Here is a 19,745-nt window from a genome sequence, read left to right on the forward strand (position 1 = left end):
CAGACTGGGCACACCTCCTGGGCAGCTCAGCTCCGTCCTTTGGTGGACAGTGTGTGGCTCCATAAAGCCTCTTACCTTGGAAAAACTGCTGCTGACACAAAACTCCTGAGATCCAAAGTGCTGGCAGTCACCTGTCGTTGACTCCTCATCAGAAAGAGGTGCTCTTCTAGCATGGAAGATACAACCAGAGAAGGGACATGAGGCCCAAGCTTTGAGCCACCACCAGAATGCCTTCCCCAGAATGCCTCCTGCCCACCTGGGTCCCCATGAAACCTTCCTGTCTCACTTCCCATAGTAACTTTCGAGGGACATTACAAGGAACTGGGGGTTCTTGGTTGCAAAGTGGAGGCTCCAAACCTAGCTTTGCAAGTTCCTGCCAGAGCCCAGTCTGACTAGACTCCCCTCTTTGGACTGTTTATCCCATTTTCTAGGGCTCTTGCCAGGAGTGTAGATACCCTGGCACTTTCACCTTTTCCCTGGAGCTTACCCACCCAAGTGACCATCCAGAATGTACAGGGCATTGCTCAAAGGGGAGAGACATGAGAACCACTGAATGCCTCAAAAGGCATGCAAAACCACTTTTCTTTTAAATACAATCTTATTTGAAGTCTGTAAGGGCAACTGGCTGGAAGTGTCATATGGGTAATCCTCTTGTAAAACAAATAAACCCCTGCTGTGTTTTCAGGTCTAAGTCTGAATCTTCACCTATTCACCTCCTGGCTTGCCTAGAGCAGAGACAGGCTTATTAGCACTGGTAATGATACCACTTGGAGGCCACCAGGTCACTGGGTGCTGAGAGGCATTTAAAAAATACTACTTTTTTCCCTCCAGGAGACACTGCCCCTTTTTCTAGAGTTCTAGGCAACACTGTCCCTTCTACGCTCCTTCTATACTTGCCTACACTCTATCCCCTGCCAGCCTCCCCGACCCCCCCTTCAGTCTCCCAGCACCACTATGTTCTCTCCTGTCCCAAAGGCCACAGAACCCAAATTCAGGTTCATATGCCCCAGAGAAAAGGGCTGAAGGCCAGAGAGCTGGGTGTCAAAGGAGGAAAACTCAACTACATCTCCCCCTGCTCAAAAAGTCTTCTCCAAATTTCAGGTAAGCATCATAGAAAATGTTACATCCTGACCAAAAAAAGTGGGGGGGATCAGACTGGAAGGGTGAAGTTACCCACTGAAAATCTGGTATTTTAAGTACAGCAAGAAATATTAGGCCAGGCACAGTGGCTCATGCCTGTGATCCCCGCACTCTGGGAGGCCGAGGTGAGTGGATCACCTGAGGTCAGGAGTTCGAGATCAGCCTGGCCAACATGGTGAAACCCCGTCTCTACTAAAAATACAAAAATTAGCCAGGTGTGGTGGCAGGTGCCTGTAGTCCCAGCTACTGGGGAGGCTGAGGCAGGAGAATTGCTTGAGCCTGGGAGGTGGAGGTTGCAGTGAGCCGAGATCCAACCACTGCACTTCAGCCTGGGTGACAGAGTGAGACCCTGTCTCAAAAAAGAAAAAAAAAAAAACTATTGCCCCCTGCTCTAGGGAGTCGTGGGTGGGCGCGGCCAAGGAGGAGGCTGAGGTTAAAGAGTAAAAGCCCAACACAGATGCTGCAGTGTGTTTCCTGGCGGGCGCAGGACTGTGCTGGGTACCCCTGGGGAAATACGCTGCGCTTGAGGTTGCCTCCTTTCTTTTTTTTTTTTTTTCCTTTTTTGAGATTGAGTCTCTCTGTCACCCAGGCTTGAGTGCACGGTGGTGCGATCTCAATCTTGGCTCACTGCAACCTCCGCCTCCTGGGTTCAGGCAATTCTCCTGCCTCAGCCTCCCGCGTAGCCGGGATTACAGGCATGTGCCACCATGCCTGGCTAATTTTTGCCTCCCTTCTTTAGAGGCTCACCCCAAGCTTCTGAAGACAGCCCTGAAGAAGCCGGCTCCCACCTCCCCAGTCACCCTAGCCAAAGGGCAATCGGGTGCTGGAGCCGACCGAAATAAGAAGGGGGAGGGCCCTGCTAATTCCCTCCCTCCTGCTGAAACAGGGACTCCAAAATTGTACCTGGGGCAAGAGAAGCAAAAAAGGCAAGGGGGATCACCACGGGCCTCTCCCCATCTTTTCAGGGCTCCAGAAGGGGCTAACCGAGGGGGAAAGGCGTGTTCCCTTTAAAAGGCAGTTGGGCTGGCAGAAGTGGGAGGGCTCCACTGCTGGAAGTGACTGTTGGTGACAAACAGAAATGACTGTAAGGAGAGGCAAGGGCTTTGGATGCAGTCAGGGTGGTCTCGGGGAAGGGGAGGGAGGGAGGGCCCAAGGGAAAGGGAAAACATACTTTCACATCAACTCCTAAGAGACCAGAAAAGCGAGACCTATGCCCAGCCTTGGGCCGGGGGAAGCGTGTTCCAACTAGACACCAGGGATGGTTTGGGTGAGTACTTGACGGGGAACAAGCAGCACTTCCCCCAAGCAACCCCATCTGGGAAGGTGCTATTTATTTACATTCTTTCCCCTCCTGGCCATACAAAAGGGAGTGAGCTGCATCCTCACTCCCCACTTGCAAGCTCCCACCCTGCCTGAAATCATCACACCTTGAAAGCAGAAGCCTTGCCATCCAAGGAAGCCGCCAGAGAACCACAAAGCCAGGCCAAGCAATAGCAGTCCTGACTACTCCAGCCATACCCATGCCTGAGTGCCAGCCCCGAAGGCACTGCAAAATGTCATGCAGCTGTGTTTCAAATCCTCTGAGAAGAGGGGTGGGCAGAGCTATGCAAACATTAACTTGCTCCATTGAGAGAAGAGCCTGGGACAGGAGTAACCTGCAGGGAAGGGGGCCCGGGAAGAGCTGGGTCAACTGGGCGAGGTTATGAGGGTGCAGCTGGCAGGGGCGGACGGCAGGAGGGAACAGAGGTCATAGCAGGCTTCAGTCTGGACTGAAAATCAATCTTGTTGTTTCTTCCATTATGTTCAAGACTTTGTGGAACTTAAACCAGAAATGGCCATGACCCCTTAGGGCCGTTTCCCTAATTATTAAGCACTAGCACCACTGTCAAATCGGACCTTCTTCAGTTCCTGTTGGGCGCAGACTACCCTTAAGAGAAATATACCACCCAGCACACACCAGGCTCCTTACCTTCCAGTCCCGGGAGACTTTCCTTGGCTTGAGTCCCATGGTACCCCAAGATTGTCTTCATTCCAACTCAAACCTCCCCAAATACACTGTGTTCTTATTGTCCCAGTGAAATACCAGCTCTCACCTCAAACTCTTACTCATTCCTCAAGCCCAGGCTCAAATGCCACTGCCTCTGGGAAGTCTTCCCTTATTCTCCCACTGGGAAGTTTGTCAGTCTTGCATCTGAACTCCCACTGGACCCAGACATGCTATTCTAGGGCAGTCACCACCAATGTACTAGGACTATATTGGTTTGCTCTCATTACATTGAATAAATGCTTGTTGAATGAAGGCATGAATTAATCCTAGAAGGAACACAAGCAAGCAAGCAGACCCATTTAGCTATAGGTTTGCCTAGAGACAGCCACCTGGGGCCAGCTGCAAGCCCATGCCTCCTGTTCTGCAGTCCTTAAGTGCAGCTGCCAAAGCTGGCAGGCCTCTAAAACATCACTTTAAGAGTTGAACCCCAGGTGCAGCTTTATACCCCAAATTCCTAAATTCTACAAGTTGTAAAGGGCCAAAGAAAAGGATTTTTAAATAAGATGAGATTACATTTTAGAAACCAGTGATACCATGGCCTAGACTGTAGCAAGAAGGTGACAAATAAAAGGCAGATGAGATAGAAAGTGACAACACTTAAAAGGTCACTTAAGCACTAGGCATGGGTTTAGAAGGAGGGAAAATCTGGCTGGACCTGATGGCTCATGCCTGTAATTCAAGCCCTCTTGGGAGGCCAAGGTGGACAGATCACCTAAGATTAGGAGTTTGAGACCAGCCTGTGTAACATGGTGAAACCCTGTCTCTACTAAAAATACAAAAATTAGCCAGGCATGGTGGTATGCACCTGTAATCCCAGCTTCTCAGGAGGCTGAGGCAGGACAATCACTTGAACCCAGGCAGCGGAGGTTGCAGTAAGCCGAGATGGTGCCACCGCACTCCAGCCTGGGCGACAGAGCGAGACTCCATCTCAAAAACAAAAAACAAGAAGGAGGGAAAATCAGATTTTGAGCCTACTTCCTGCTCCTTTCTTGGCAGGGATTTACAGTAGATGGTGAACCAAGGTAACTTGCCTGTTTGGTTTTTTTAAAAAATTTAATTTAATTTTATTGTTTTTGGGACAAAGCCCTCCTCTGTCACCCAGGTTGGAGTGCAGTGGTACCATCTCGGCTCACTGCAACCTCTCCGCCTTCCGGGTTCAAGTGATTCTCTTGCCTCAGCCTCCCCAGTAGCTGGGATTACCAGGCATACACCACCAGTAGATGGGATTACCAGGCATACACCACCAGTAGATGGGATTACCAGGCATACACCACGGCTAATTTTTTTGTATTTTTAGTAGAAACAGGGTTTCTCCATGTTGGCCAGGCTAGTTTCAAACTCCTGACCTCAGGTGATCCACCTGCCTTGGCCTCCCAAAGTGCTGGGATTATAGGCATGAGCCACCACACCCAGCTCCATTGGTCTTTTGAAGGCTCTAGTCCAGATTTCTGCATCAAACTCTCAATTACTTATAACTAGGTCAACATAACCTGCCAATGAATACGCCCAAATCATTATCATCACACTGCCTTTCCCTAGATCATCTCTTAGTGATTGTCTGAGGACATACTTCATACGAAAAGGAAAACACTGTTCTTCCTGAGCACCCGAGAAGAATTCTGTCTCATTTTCCGTAGGCCTGACTCTTATACCCTAAAATTAAATTTCTTTTAAGGCCATCTCTATCTTGTTCCTCAGTACAAAGAACATTAAACTATCAGGAGCTAATGGCTTAAGAAAATGAAAAGGTCTATTCTGCCAACCTTGACCTCAGACAAGTATACACTTCTCTAGTTAGGAACAGAAGAAAAAAATAGATAAACATGCAGACTTCCATTCCTTTTCCCTCAAAATCACCAATACTCCCTCATATGCACATACACATTTCTAAAATTTACCCAAGAAACATCAGATCTTGAATCCCAGGGAAAGCTGTATTGTTCTGTGTCTTGGTGATTTACCTGATGTATATTTGAATTTAAACAGTCAATAGATTGAAACAACAGAAAACACCAGCAAGCATGAGAGAGCAGTGTCCTCTCTAAAAACGGGAGAGGCACTGCAGCCATCACACACAGCTCTTTGACCAAGGGTTATGAAAGTCAAATATAAATTCTGAAGGCCATTTTGAGTACTTTGGGTATGGGGCATGATCAGGAAATGGCGTGTCTTGGTCAAGCAAATATTCTGGTGAACAGATAACTGAAAACACACACACATCAGGCAGGTATCACCAACTCTCGATGTTGTATTAAGACCATGCTATGTGGTCTCAACTTCCTTTGACACTTCATAAGGATCTCACTTCAAATCGGAATTAGCCTCACGAGATGGGAAAGTGCTGACCACCAGAATGTCCACCGCTAGTTCCCAGTAGAAATCTGACCAATAAAACCGCCTTTCTTTCAGGCCTAGATCAAGGACTGAAAATAACTTACACATATCCTTGAGCACCAAACTTTGATGCAGCAAATCAAAACTGCAATCGCTGGCCAGACATGGGCAGTGGCGCATGTCTGTAATCCCAGCACTTGGGGAGGCTGAGGCAGGAAGATTACTTGAGCTCAGGGGTTCGAGACCAGCCTGGGCCACATGGAGAAACCCCATCTCTACAAAAGCTACAAAAAAATTAGCCAGGCATGGTGGCATTCGCCTGTGGTCCCAGCTACTTGTGGGGCTGAGGTGGGAGAATCACTTGAGCCCAGGAGGCAGAGGGAGGTTGCTGTGAGCCGAGATTGTGTGACTGCCCTCCAGCCTGGGTGACAGGCCCTGCCTCAAAAAAAAAAAAAAAAAAAATTGCCATCGCCTAAGCTTCCCATTACTCCAGTCTGACAGTTCTTAATGAGTAGACAAGTGCTAGCTGGCAAAAGGTCATTTTTTTGGCCTCCTCACCTTCATCTGAGAAGAGACAGCATGGCAGATCAGGCCACTCCCACAGCCCCAGCCCCATCCTGCCACAGGAAAATTAGAAACGACCAAAAGTCTCCTCCCCAGGGTCCCTCCCCAGGTCCTGCTCTGTGCAGCTATTCCTCTGATGACGAGGTAACGCTCACTGGAGGCCAGCAGCGGCCACCTTCCCGGCCTCCTCACCTCTCCTCGTTGATGCCACACATGCGAATCCGGTCAGAACTGGTCCAGTTATGCACGCCGCTGTAGAGCGGTGCTGTAGAGATCATGACAGCCACTCACCACCAGATAGGACCTGCTGTGGCCACTCCCCCTGGGGAAAAGAATTTCAGAAAATCAAAACTCGTTACAGGGACAGCTGCTTCAATCACCTTTCACACAGCAATGTTTCAATAAAGGTAATTTTAGCATCAGAATGTTAAAGCAGCCATTCTCATGAGGCAGCCTGCTATGGAAAATGAAGGTCTAAACTGGGAAGAGGGAGCACCAGAGCTTTCTAGGAATCCATAGGTTTCAGGATGGACATGAGGACATTGTTAATCACCTAGAGTGAGTTTTAAATTATCTTAAAAGACAGATATGCTTGAGTGTTTGAGGAAATTCAATCTATTTCAGACAAATGAGATGACAGTACATTTTTCTACACACATTTAGCCTAACCAACTACAATTAGAGAGTCATACCCATATACGAATGGTGCACTGAAACACTACTGGTGATTCTTTTCTCATCTACTCTCTAATCCATGGGTACAGAAGTATTTGAGTGACGTAGCCAATTTACACTCTTCAGAGGAAGCATATGTCTTTTTATAAGCCCTTCAAAAATACTCTACTGATTCTGAGTTGGACATAACACATGTAGCTAACCTGGTTTCAAGCTCCCTCCAAATCAGGTGTGGTATTCCATGCACGCTGACCACCAACAAGCAAACAAACAGAAAACAATGTTCCATCAAGAACCACGTCTTGGCGAGCACAGTCACTCACACCTGTATTCCCAACATTTTGGGAGGCCAAGGCAGGTGGATCACCTGAGGTCAGGAGTTTGAAACCAACCTGGATAACATGGTGAAACCCTGTTTCTACTAAAAATACGAAAATTAGCTGGGTGTGGTGGCATGCATCTGTAATCCCAGCTACTCGGGAGGCTGAGGCACGAGAATTGCTTGAACCTGAGAGGCAGAGGTTGCAGTGAGCCGAGATTGCACCAGTGCACTCCAGCCTGGGCCACAGAGCAAGACTCCGTCTCAAAAAATAAATAAATAAATAAAAATAAAAACAAGAACCACACATTTCCATCCTTGTCTCTTCATATGAGTCTGTTATCTCCATGCCCTACCACTCCCTTCACCAGCCAATGTCCAGCTCTCACTTTGACAAGCAGGGCACAGTCAATTTACCTACTAGAAAAAATGAGGCACCAAGAAAAAGAGTTTTATCCAATGAGCCTGTCTTGAGACCCTTAAGCACTTGAGATAGCTTATTAGCTAAAATCCTTATTCGCTGAAGTTCAACTGAACGGAACCCTACAGTGATCAGAATTTTATGCTGTTCTCTACTTTCCAAAGAAGTAAATCACAGTAAGATATAGTTGTATGAGGGATTTGTTTTGTGTATCTGTTTTTCAATTTTCAGAGATTGTCCACATTCAACACAGTATCACAACTTACTGCATTCCTTCTATGAGCCAGCACCATCCTAGGTATTGAGGATTCAACAACTAATGAAAACAGACCAAAATGAAAACAGACCAAAAGCCCACGTGGAGCTTACACCCCAGAGGGATGACACGGACAATAAACATGTTGAATACTTCTATGTCACAGCACACTAAATAATTCTATGTTGCCGGGCATGGTGGCTCATGTAATCCCAGCACTTTGGGAGGCCAAAGTGGATGAATCACAAGGTCAGAAGTTGGAAACCAGCCTGGCCAACATGGTGAAATCCCGTCTTTAGTAAAAATACAAAAATTAGCTGGACATGGTGGCATGCACCTGTAATTCCAGCTACTCGGGAGGCTGAGGCAGGAGAATCGCCTGAACCTGGGAGGTGGAGGTTGCAGTGAGCTGAGATCACGCCACTGCACTCCAGCTTCAGCGACAGAGCGAGACTCTGTCTCAGAAAAATAAATAAATAAATAATTCTATGTCACGGCATGTTAGAAGATAGTACAATACAGGCTAAAGGGCAAGGGCACATTCTAGGGTTGGGGGGGCTACCATCTGAAATAGGGTAAGCAGGGTGGGACTTGCTGAAAAGGAGACATCTAAACTATTGGTATTAATGGTAGCTCAAGGAGCAGCCATGCAGATTTTGGGGGAAAAGCATTCCAGGCTGAGGGAAGAGTGCACGTGAAAGTCCGAAGGCAGGAGGTTGCCCACAAAGATCAAGGGAGAGCCAGGAGGCCACTGTGGAGGTGGTAGAAGAGAGGAGAGAGGGATCCACCCAGTACCTGCCTGGGCTTCATCCTCCTCCTCATCTCTGGAGAATGGGATACGCTGCCCTCACCCCTTCTCTTTATTCTCTCCCTTCTCTTATCTTTCCTGTCCCACTGCTTGATGGCTTCTCTGAGGCCCTTCTCTTCCACTGCCCACTCAGAGACTTGAACATTCACTGGAGTCTGGCCTTTCCCTTGATCTCTGTCTCTCTTCACCTCTGCCACCCTCTTCCATTTCTTCCCCTTCCTATCTTCCAAGGCTCCTTCCCTCTTTCTCTTCCTCCCCCTACCCATCTCTCTGTCTTTCTTCTTCCTCCTAGTGTCTCTTCCACCTCTTCACCTTTCTCTCCCCCATTATTCTCCTAGCTGTTCACCTCTAGCCTTTCTCCTCTCTCTCTCACACACACAATCCCCTCTCCTTCAACTTTCTCCCCCTTCCTACCTCTCACCTTCCATATTTTTCTTGCTTACCTCACCTTCCTCATTTCCCTCAGTCTCCCATTCAGTCTCTCCTCCCTCTCCCACTCCTTCCCTTTCTTCCTCCCGTGTCCAGTTTCCCTCTTCCGGTCCCTTCCCAGTCTCCCTCTGTCTCTTTTCTTCCTAGTCTGCCTTCTGCGGCTCTCTCTGGCTCCCTCCACCCCTCTCTCTCCCTCTGTACCCCTTGTCAGCCCTTCCCCGCCTTCTCTCTCAGCTCATGAGCTTCCACAGTTTCAGCTTGCCCTTTGGTGCGCTGATGACTCCCAAATCTGTATCTCTAGGCTTGACCTCTCTCCTTAGGCCCAGACCAGAATTTTCAGCTGCCAGCAACTCACTGTTAATTGGATGACCACCAAGCCCCTCAAACACGAAGTGTCTCAAACCACACCCATTATCTGTTTCCATAAACCTGCTCCCCGCCCCCTATGCCCAGTACGCAGCATGTTTCCTAGCTTACTTAATAGCACTACTGTCCCCTAGCCTGGAAATTTCCGCCTTGTCATCTTGAACTCCTTATCTCCCCTGCCACCCATATTCAATCAGAAGTCACACCTTAATAATGCCATCTCCAGTGTTGTCTTCTACCCTTCTTGCCACTACCCTGGTGCAGGCCCTCATCAGCTCTCACCCAGAATATTACATTCACCTCTCAACTGCTCCCTCTGCCTTCAATTTCTTGATTCTACAATCAATTCATCTTCTAAAGAGCCAGTTAGATCATGTCACTCCCTCCCTCCTCAAACACTTTCAATAGCTTTCTCCAGCCTCTAGCATCAATCCAGCCATTCTCAGCACAACCTCCAGGGCCCTTATAACCTGGCCTCAAACCTCCTCTCCAGCCTCCTCTTCCACCACATCCTGCCATTTCCCCACCACTCTCACCAACCCCAGCTCCCAGCCGTTCCCAAACACACCATCCAGTTTCAGGACTCCTGCCTCCTCACCCTGAAACGGCCTCTCCTGGTTCCCCCTCTTCCTCTCCCTGTCTTCCCTCAAGACCCAGCTTAAATGTCATCTTGTCACCCCCCCAGCCCCAGCCCTTGAGTTCAGTTAACCCCTTCCTCTCTGGTTCCCCTCAAAATTTAACCCTATCTCTTCCACAGCACTGGTTCTTATTCTCCTCTCTAGCTTGGTTAGTTGAGGGCATGGCATGGTCGTCTCCCCCACCAGACAATCAGCTACCTAAGGTAAGAAATAGCATCCTTTGGCCGGGCATAGTGGCTCACTCCTGTAATCCCAGCACTTTCAGAGGCTGAGGCAGGCAGATCACGAGGTCAGGAGTTTGAGACCAGCCTGACCAACATGGTGAAGCCTGTCTCTACTAAAAATACAAAAATTAGCTGGGCATGGTGGCACGTGCCTGTAATCCCAGCTACTCAGAAGGCTGAGGCAGGAGAATCGACTGAATTCAGGAGGTGGAGGTTGCAGTGAGCTGAGATCACAGCACTGCACCCCAGCTTGGGCAACACAGCAAGACTCTGTCTCAAAAAAAAAAAAATCCTTTTTTGTCTTTGATTCCTCCACAACACCTTACCTATAGTAACTACTCAGTAAATGCATGTTATATGGAACTGAATTCTGGATAAGAACTGAAGCGATGGCCCTGAGAAATCACAAAAAGCAAAGTCACCCCCCTCCAACTGCCACACACACAAAAGCATCCACTATGTTTGCTTACTACAGAAAAATCTTTGTACTCCAGGCCAGGCATGGTGGTTCACGCCTGTAATACCAGCACTTTGGGAGGCCAAGGCGGGCGAATCACCTGAGGTCGGGAGTTCAAGACTAGCCTGACCAACATGGAGAAACCCTGTCTCTACTAAAAATACAAAAATTAGCCAGGCATGGTGGTGCATGACTATAATCCCAGCTACGTGGGAGGCTGAGGCAGGAGAATCGTTTGAACCAAGGAGGCAGAGGTTGCAGTGAGCCGAGATTGTGCTATTGCACTCCAGCCTGGGCAACAAGAGTGAAACTCTGCCTCAAAAAGAAAAAAGAAAGAAAGAAAGAAAAGAAAAGAAAGAAAAAAGAAAAACAAGAAAAACCTTTGCTCTGCAATGAAAAAATTATACACTGTCTTTGTATAACCTTCTGGGCTACCTGACTTTAGCTCAGGTTATTTCTTCAAGCTATTTTGCATCTCTGTAAATTGCAAGTAACTGATGGATATGCAAAGTCTGTCTTGTCCCATAGAGTTTGGATTCACTTTCCTTCCCACTGTGGAAAAACCACTTTTGCCTCCATTTGCAATTCAGTTCCTTTACTCCATATAAATTTGTGCTTTTTGACTTTTTGTTTGAACCAGCTATAACATCTGTCTGGTTCTCTTGTTGATTAATGAGTAAAATAAAATCTTTAACACGTGTTCATTTTTATATCTGTACGAGTCATGATTTTTTACCTTTTTTCTGACAATTATCTTTTAACATTGCAAGACAGTTATGTGGGTTAGCATAATTTTAGAAATATTTTTAACAAGGACCCCGTTCCCTGAACATCTTGGTTAATCAAGTTTTGACTGTTTCTCAGAATATCTTGGAATATCCCCACTTTAACAAACAACACTGGCTCACACCTGTAATACCAGAACTTTGGGAGGTTGAGGTGGGAGGATCACTTGAGGCCAGGAGTTCAAGACCAGCCTGGGTAACATGGTGAAACCCCATCTCTACAAAAAATACAAAAAAAAAAAACAGGACATGATGGCAGGTGCCGTAGTCCCAGCTACTTGGGAGGCTGAGGTGGGAGGATAACCTGAGCCCAAGAGGTCAAGGCTGCAGTGAGCTGAGATTGCGCCACTGCACTCCAGCCTGGGTGACTGTGAAACCCTGTCTAAAGACTCAAAAACAAAAACAAAACCAGCTGAGCCAATTGGCTGACACCCCAGGTACTCTTTTCATCTTTTCTCTCTACCAAGCATTAGAGGACTCGGCCAGGCGTGGTGGCTCATGCCTGTAATCCCAGCACATGGGAGGCCAAGGTGGGTGGATGACCTGAGGTCAGGAGTTCCAGACCAGCCTGACCGATATGATGAAACCCCATCTCTACTAAAAATACAAAAATTAACTGAGCATGGTGGTGGACACCTGTAGTCCCAGCTACTTGGAAGTCTGAGGCAGAAAATGGCTTGAACCCAGGAGGCGGAGGTTGCAGTGAGCTGAGATGGTGCCACTGTACTCCACCCTGGGCAACAGACTCCGTCTCAAAAAAAAAAAAAATTAGAGGACTCAAGCAATGGAAGGGACTGTTCTTGCCATAAAAGCATTTCAGCCCAGTGGCCTGTAATCCCACTGTGATCGCACCTGTAATCCCAGCACCTTGGGAGGCCGAGGCAGGTGCGTCACTTGAGCTCAGGAGTTCAAGATGAGCCTGGGCAACATGGCAAAGCCCCATCTCTACTAAAAATACAAAAAATAGCCAGGTGTGCCCATCTGTGGTTCCTGCTACTTGGGAAACTGAGGTCGGAGGACGACTTGAGCCCAGGTGGCAGAGGTTGCAGTGAGCTGAGATTGTGCCACTGCACTCCAGCCTGGGCAACAGAGAGAGACCCTATCTCAAAAAAAAAAAAAAAAGATGTGTTTCAACACAAAGTACAAGTTTTAGTTGCTACGTAAGTATCATAGGCAGCAGACATTAGTGACAATGGATTTTTCACTCTCAGGTTTCGTTTTCTTCTATTTAGAGAGGATTAGCAGTATGTAGGGTCTGGGACAGAAATCAGAGGGGGAACCGTGGCATTTGGAAACAGAACATCATATAACATCACCTAGATAATGAGCTCTTAGGCCAAAAATACATAAATAAATAATAAAACCAAGTTAAAACATCAAAATGATTACTACATAATACACATGTTATGACCACATAAAGAGCAACGCTGATTCTAGATGCCTCCATTTTCACAAGATCCTCAAGATGGAGCATCCACTTAAATCTTTGCCTCCCAATTTTCTATCCTGATTTTGTCCCAAGAGCACTACTTCCTATCTGAAGCCCAGTACTGCTAATTAACAGTAGCCTTTGCAGATGAGGGGAGTTTTAGAAACATGAGCAGGAGAACACTGACACTGAGCTATGTGATCTATACAAGAAGCCAAAGATTGGTCTCCCCAAGCCAGATGGAAAGCAAAGGGAACCTCTAAAGCAGCACTAGAGAACAGGCTCCTGACTGTGTAAATGCTCACAGAAGGGAGGAGCCAGGACCATCAATGTCAAACAATGTTTCCCCAGCCAGAATCACCCAGGAGCTTGTTCAAGATACAGATTCCTAGGTCTCAGTCCTGAAGATTCTGATTCCCTAGGGGTTTGTTTTATTATATTATATCCAATCAAATTAGTATCCCAGGGGAGGTGAGCAAAAAGGAAAAGCCTTGCAGGCATGTCACACTTGGTAGGCACCGCTGGTTTACACACTTGTATGCGGGCTTGCTTTTGCTTGAAGCACCGGTACTCATGTGTTCTCCCTCCCCATGTGTTCTCCCTTCCCACCTCCCCCCGTCACTCCGCCCACTCTCCTTTTCTCTGATGGGAATCATCACATCAAAAGCAAAGTTCCAAAAAGGAACTTGGAAGAAACCTGGTAATCCCAAACGACCCAGGAAGCACAGGCACAAGGATATGAAATACCTCAAAGGATTTTCCCAGATGTCACAACCATGTAATTCTTAAAGAAATGAACAGCTGCATGGCCCAAGAACCAATGCTGGTCACTGCCTGGAAGGCAGAGGAACCACTGTGAGCTATCCCTACTTTGAGGGGAAAAACTCAAAAGACATATCCAACTCATGGTGAAAAAAAAGGAGAGCACATGCTCTGCCAACCCAAAGCCATAAGTATAGCTGAAATATATATATATGTAAACCTTCACTTTAGAAGCCACATGCACAGAGAAGTAAAAGGCCTGCCCAAGATCCCAAAAAATGAATCCAACAAATGGGCAGCTGAGAGCAGGTAGCCAGAGACAATCACCACACTGCAGAACAGGGGAAACCAAAAAGAAAATGCTAATGGGAGGGGAATAACTTTTTTTTTTTTGAGACAGAGTCTCACTCTGTCACCCAGGCTGGAGTGCAATGGTGCAATCTCAGCTCACTGCAACCTCCGCCTCCTGGGTTCAAGCGATTCTCCTGCCTCAGCCTCCTGAGTAGCTGGGATTACAGGTGTGTGCCAGCACACCCGGTTAATTTTTGTATTTTTAGTAGAGACGGGGTTTCACCATGTTGGCCAGGCTGGTCTCGAACTCCTGACCTCGTGATCAGCCCACCTCAGCCTCCCAAAGTGCTGGGATTATAGGTCTAAGCCACTGCGCCTGACCATAATAACTTTAAAATGGTGAGAAATGGCAGCTAAGCTGAGGGCGAGTGAGTAGTGGAAGAGAAACCATGATGAAGCAGAAGATCCTTAAAACAAATCCAAATAGAACACACTGGAAGACAAGGGCAGGTGTAATAGGCATAAAAGAAAAGCCCATGGCATGTAACAACCAAAAAGGAAAAAAAATGAAATAGGGGAAACTGAAATATTTCACCATCATGAGCCAAACTGAAATACTGTGGGGAAGCACTGAAGACAGATATTTTAGAAAAGTTTAGAGAGAATGTGTTCTCAAAAGGGGAGGAATAATATTAAATTATAGCCCATGTCAGGGCTGGGGGATTTAGTAATAGGGGACAGGCAGCACTAAAATCTCAAAGGAGATTTTGCAGATGGGGTAGGATTTTTGTTTTGTTTTGTTTTGAAATGAAGATTCCAAAACAGGCAGATTTCACAACAATTACAAGCAAAAGCTTGACTGTCACCATGCATATGAGGAAGAGAAGGACATTCGAGGAGGTAACAGAGAGAGCATCTATCTGACAAATGTTTTTGACTGAGGTAGGCCCTGTTTAGAAAGTTTTTAACCTTAAAAAGGACCAGGCCATATGCGGTGGCTCACGTCTATAATCCCAGCACTTTGGAAGCCCGAGGCAGGAGGACTTCCTCCTGCCCAGGAGTTTGAGACCAGCTGGGCAACATAGTGAGACTTCTCTCTACAAAAAATAACAATAACAATAATAATAATAATAATAGCCTGATGTGATGGTGCACACCTGTGGTCCCAGCTACTCAGGAGGCTGTGGTGTGAGGGATCCCTTGAGTCCAGGATGTCAAGGCTGCAGTGAGCTGAGGTTGCGCCACCACACTTCAGCCTGGGTGACAAAGCAAGACTCTGTCTCAAAAATAAATAAATAAATAAATAAATAAAAGAAAATAATCAGACAGGGTGTTCATGCAGCTGAAAAGTACTTCAGGATTATGTAGCTCCTTTTGTGGCCAAAGACCCCTTAAGTGCAGAACACTCAGAGCTGGCAATGTATGGAACACAACTAGGTCTTTTACACATAGCATGAAACCTACCCATTTATTCATGCTTGGACTCTACTATAGAGACAATAAACTAGAAACCCAAGCTTAAAAGCTCTCATTTAAACGAAATGTGGTCGTGCTCCCTCAGGCTCCTTCTGGTTCATACTGCCTGGTGACCTGGAAGCAATTATGACTTTAAAAAATGAAAGAGCTGGAAAATATTCATCTTGAAGCCTGGCCCCGAATCTGTCCTCAAGAGGATAGGTGTGGCCAGTAGACAGTTTAAGGAGGAGGGCTGGGTCAGTGATGACTAATGAGTAAAGAAAACCAACTTTGGGACCTACTCCTCCAATAGAGACCCAGAACTCTTGGTAAAGCTCCCATAAGACGGAGGCAAACTTTACAGCAGCAAAAGGAGAGGCCACCCCATCATTCCACTTAAGGAACACAGCATCTAAGACACCCCTGAGGAGATCCAAGAGACCACTGACACTGAGATCTCAGGGCTAAAGGGAAAAGGGCATGACTTCTGCTCAGAAGTCTTTTAGAGAGAAGGCAAAACTGCTCCTTGTTTTCCATGGGAAAGTGTACACATACCCAGCAAGGACAACTTTACCTGGCTTTAGATGTGGAACTCCTACTACAGAGCTTGCCCTCCTGATTACTCTGCCTTCTTCCACATGTATTCCTAGTGTTAGGAAACTAACATTCCTGTTTTCCCTACTTCACTACATACCACAACCCCTGCCCCCGGTGAGGAAGTTCCCCCAATTTAAACCGTTCTGGCCGGGTGCAGTGGCTCATGCCTGTAATCCCCACATTTTGAGAGGCAGAGGCGGGTGAATCAGTAGAGGTCAGGAGTTCAAGACCAGCCTGACCAACACACCAAAACCCTATCTCTACTAAAAATACAAAATTAGCTGTGCATGGTGGTGTGTGCCTGTGATCACAGCTACCTGGGAGGCTGAGGCAAGAGAATCGCTTGAACCTGGGAGGCAAATGTTGCAGTGAGCCAAGATCAGGCCACTACACTCCAGCCTGGGTGACAGAGCTAGACTCCATGTCAAAATAAACAAATAAATAAACTGTTCTTTAATGATTTAATACATATAACGGTATTCCAAAATTCTCCTCAGGCTTTCCCCTCAATATCTATATCCCTTCATCTTTCCCTACTATTAACCAAGTATCATTCCCTGAAACTCAAGAATCCCAGAGACACACCAGGCGCAGTGGCTCATGCCTGTAATCCCGGCACTTTGGGAGGCCGGGGTGGGCAGATCACTTGAGGCCAGGAGTTTGAGACCAGCCTTGATTAATACAGTGCAACCCCATCTCTACTAAAAAATACAAAAATTAGCCAGGCATTGTGGTGTGCACCTATAATCCCAGCTACTCAGGAGGCTGAGGCAGGAGAATCACTTGAACCTGGGAGGCAGAGATTGCAGTGAACCAAGATCATGCCACTGCACTCCAGCCTGAGTAACAGAGTGAGACTCCAACTAAAAAAAAAAAGAGTCCCACAGACATGCCCTAAACACTTTACTTTGCTTCCCTTCATGCCAAGTGGGTTCCTTTACCACCCCACACAAAAAATCAACTAGAAATAATCTGCCAGGCAATTTAAAGGAGGAAGAAGGGCCCTTTGTGCTGTTCATCCCAAAGTTCTGCCTGACTAAAAGTCTATTCTAGCACTTTCTACTTCCCCTGGATTTTTTTTTCCAATCCAATTATTTCCACTGGTATCTACCCCAAGGGATCAGTCTTATAAGTCATATTGTGTCTTTTGCCCAGATACACGAATTCCGGTACTTAGTGGGAAGCCTAAGTAGTTGCTGGCACACGGGTCTAGCATGGACACCTTCATAGACCTTTGGGTACTTCCATGTCTAAAACCTTACCTATAAACATTTATGAGGCTGGATACAAAGGAATGTTAACTGCCTGTTAAACACATGAGCGTTTACTCATTCAAATGAATGGAGTTACCCCAAAGTAGTCACCTCAGGACGCTGGACAGTCATCTCAGCTGAGCAGCCAGGGCTCGCAATCTCCCTGGAGCTCCTCTGTGAGCATTAGCATCCAGACCCATGCTACGCCCTTTTCACTCTCCTCACTAGTGCTGGATCCCATCCTTTCAGGGTCAATCTGATGTTTAGGAACATCCAAAATCCATTCAGAACCATCTACTCAAACAGCAGCAATATTAGATAGAACCATCTTATCAAGTAATGCCTTGAAAAGTGATATAGTCTAGCACCCATAGCCTACACTGGGGTGGGAAAACTTGGAGAACACTCCCAGTCCCCACTTCTCAGCCATCTTAGACTATCTCTCTATGTCCATTTACCATGTCACCTGCAAAATGGGAATAAACTACTAGTCCCTACCAAAAATTGGGAATAATATGAACACACTTATAAAAGGACCATAGGCTGGCCAGGCATGGTGGCTCACACCTGTAATCCCAGCACTTTGGGAGGCCGAGGCGGGAGGATCACTGGAGGTCGGGAGTTTGAGACCAGCCTGGCCAACATGGTGAAACCCTGTCTCCACTAAAAATACAAAAACTTAGCTAAGCATAGTGACTGGCACCTGTAATCCCAGCTACTTGGGAAGCTGAGGCAGCAGAATCTCTTGAACCCGGGGGTCAGAGCTGAGATTGTGCCATTGCACTCCAGACTAAGCCACAAAAGTGAGACTCAGTCTCAAAACAAAACAAAAAGGACCACAGGTAATCTATTACAAGAATGAAGTTGTCCAATGCAAAAGTCTTAATCTTTCGCTTACATTTCTTTTTCTTTTCTTTTCTTTTTTTTTTTTTTTTTGAGATGGGTCTTGCTCTGTAACCCAGCCTAGAGTACAATGGCATGATCATGGCTCACTGCAGCCTTGACCTCCCAGGCTCAAGCAATCCTCCCACCTCAGCCTCTCAAGCAGTTGTGACTATAGGTGTATGCCACCACACCTGGCTAATCTAAAAAATTCTTCAATACAGTCAGGTTCTCCCTGTGTTGCCTAGGCTGGTCTCAAACTCCTGGTCTCAAATGATCCTCCTGCCTTTGCCTCCCAAAGTGCTAAGATTATAGGCGTGAGCTAGTGTGCCTGGCCTCACTTACATTTTCATACCACCAGATTCTTTTTGCTTTCTACCTATTGCTATGACACTTTTTTCCTATTATTCAAACAGGACTCACTTCCATTTCCTGCTGTAAGAAAATCATTTTACTCCATTTAACAAAAATACCTCCTCACAGCTTTATGCTAGACCTAGGCTCTAGCTACAAGATTTTATACAACTTCTAGATGTCATAGACATCTAGAAAACTTAAGTGATCATTGGGAAATTAATCAGTTCCTTCAAAATGCAAAGCAACCTCAATATGTCACCCTAAATAGCTAGGGTCATTTTCTGAGTACTTCTAATTTCCACTAGACCAAAAACATGAATTGGCTTTCCTTAATCTTGTTCTTCACAACAACCATATAAATATTTAGTGTATTTTTCACACTGCAAAGTTGAATCATTATAATATGAGACATTCTGAACCCCTTTTGAGATCTTCTGGGTCCTGCCTGCCATAGATTCACCTGCCATAGAGACACCAGTGGCCCTATGGTGTCTCCATTTCAGTATGCCATACTCATGATATGCAATTTTTCATCTAAAGACAATTCCTGGCTGGGCATACTGGCTCATGCCTGTAATCCCAACACTTTGAAAGGCCGAGGCAGGCAGATTGCTTGAGCCCAGGAGTTCCAGACCAGCCTTGGCAACATGGTGAAACCCTGTCTCTACAAAAAATACAAAAATTAGCCAGCCCCTGGTTTCCAAATAAATAAATATATAAATAAAAATTGTTTTAAAAAAGACATTTCTTCCTCACCCAACTTTTGCTTTTATAAAAGTCTCCTGGACTACATACACAGATATTTGGAAAGACCATTATCAGGTTATTCTTTCTATTCTCTCACAATAGAACAGACTCAGTTATGGGTTCAACTAACTTTATATATGTTACTCATTCAAAGGTATATCTATATAGCTTTCATTAAACAGTATTAGCTCAAAGAGTGGTTGTTGTTATTTTGAGACTGGGTCTCAACTCTGTCGCCCGGGGTTAAGGGCAGTGGCATAATCACAGCTTACTGTAGCTGTAGTCCTGGGCTCAAACGGCCCTCTTACCTCAGCTTCCCAAGTAGCTGGGACTACAGGCACATGCCACCATGCCTGGCATCACAAAACCCAGGTAATTTTTGTATTATTTTATAGAGACAGGGTCTTGCCACATTGCCCAGGCTGGTCTTGAATTCTTGGACTCAAGCGATCTGCCCACGTCGGCCTCCCAAAATACTTTATTATCAGTGGAGCCACAGGAAAGACTTC

General features: G+C 46.4%; 1 protein-coding gene across 8 annotated transcripts in view; it reads right to left on the reverse strand.

Moving 5' to 3' along the window:
• Positions 1-19,745, reverse strand: part of BCORL1 (BCL6 corepressor like 1) — a 76,872-nt gene that overhangs the window by 45,273 nt on the left and 11,854 nt on the right. For 6 of the 8 annotated variants that reach the window (XM_012458731.2, XM_012458730.2, XM_012458739.2 and 3 more), the window contains 2 exons: positions 6,278-6,407; positions 76-166 (listed from right to left, as the gene is read on the reverse strand). In XM_012458731.2, coding sequence (XP_012314154.2) covers positions 76-166; positions 6,278-6,363 — 177 coding nt within the window. In that variant the 5' untranslated portion in view covers positions 6,364-6,407. Of the gene's footprint in view, positions 1-75; positions 167-2,043; positions 2,093-6,277; positions 6,408-7,766; positions 7,894-19,745 lie in introns of those variants that run through there. The other 2 variants (XM_012458737.3, XM_064361238.1) reach the window with 2 other exon arrangements.

This window comes from Aotus nancymaae, unplaced genomic scaffold (assembly GCF_030222135.1).
Source record: "Aotus nancymaae isolate 86718 unplaced genomic scaffold, 86718_ANA_hifiasm-v0.15.2.pri h1tg000004l, whole genome shotgun sequence".
Classification (NCBI taxonomy): domain Eukaryota; kingdom Metazoa; phylum Chordata; class Mammalia; order Primates; family Aotidae; genus Aotus; species Aotus nancymaae.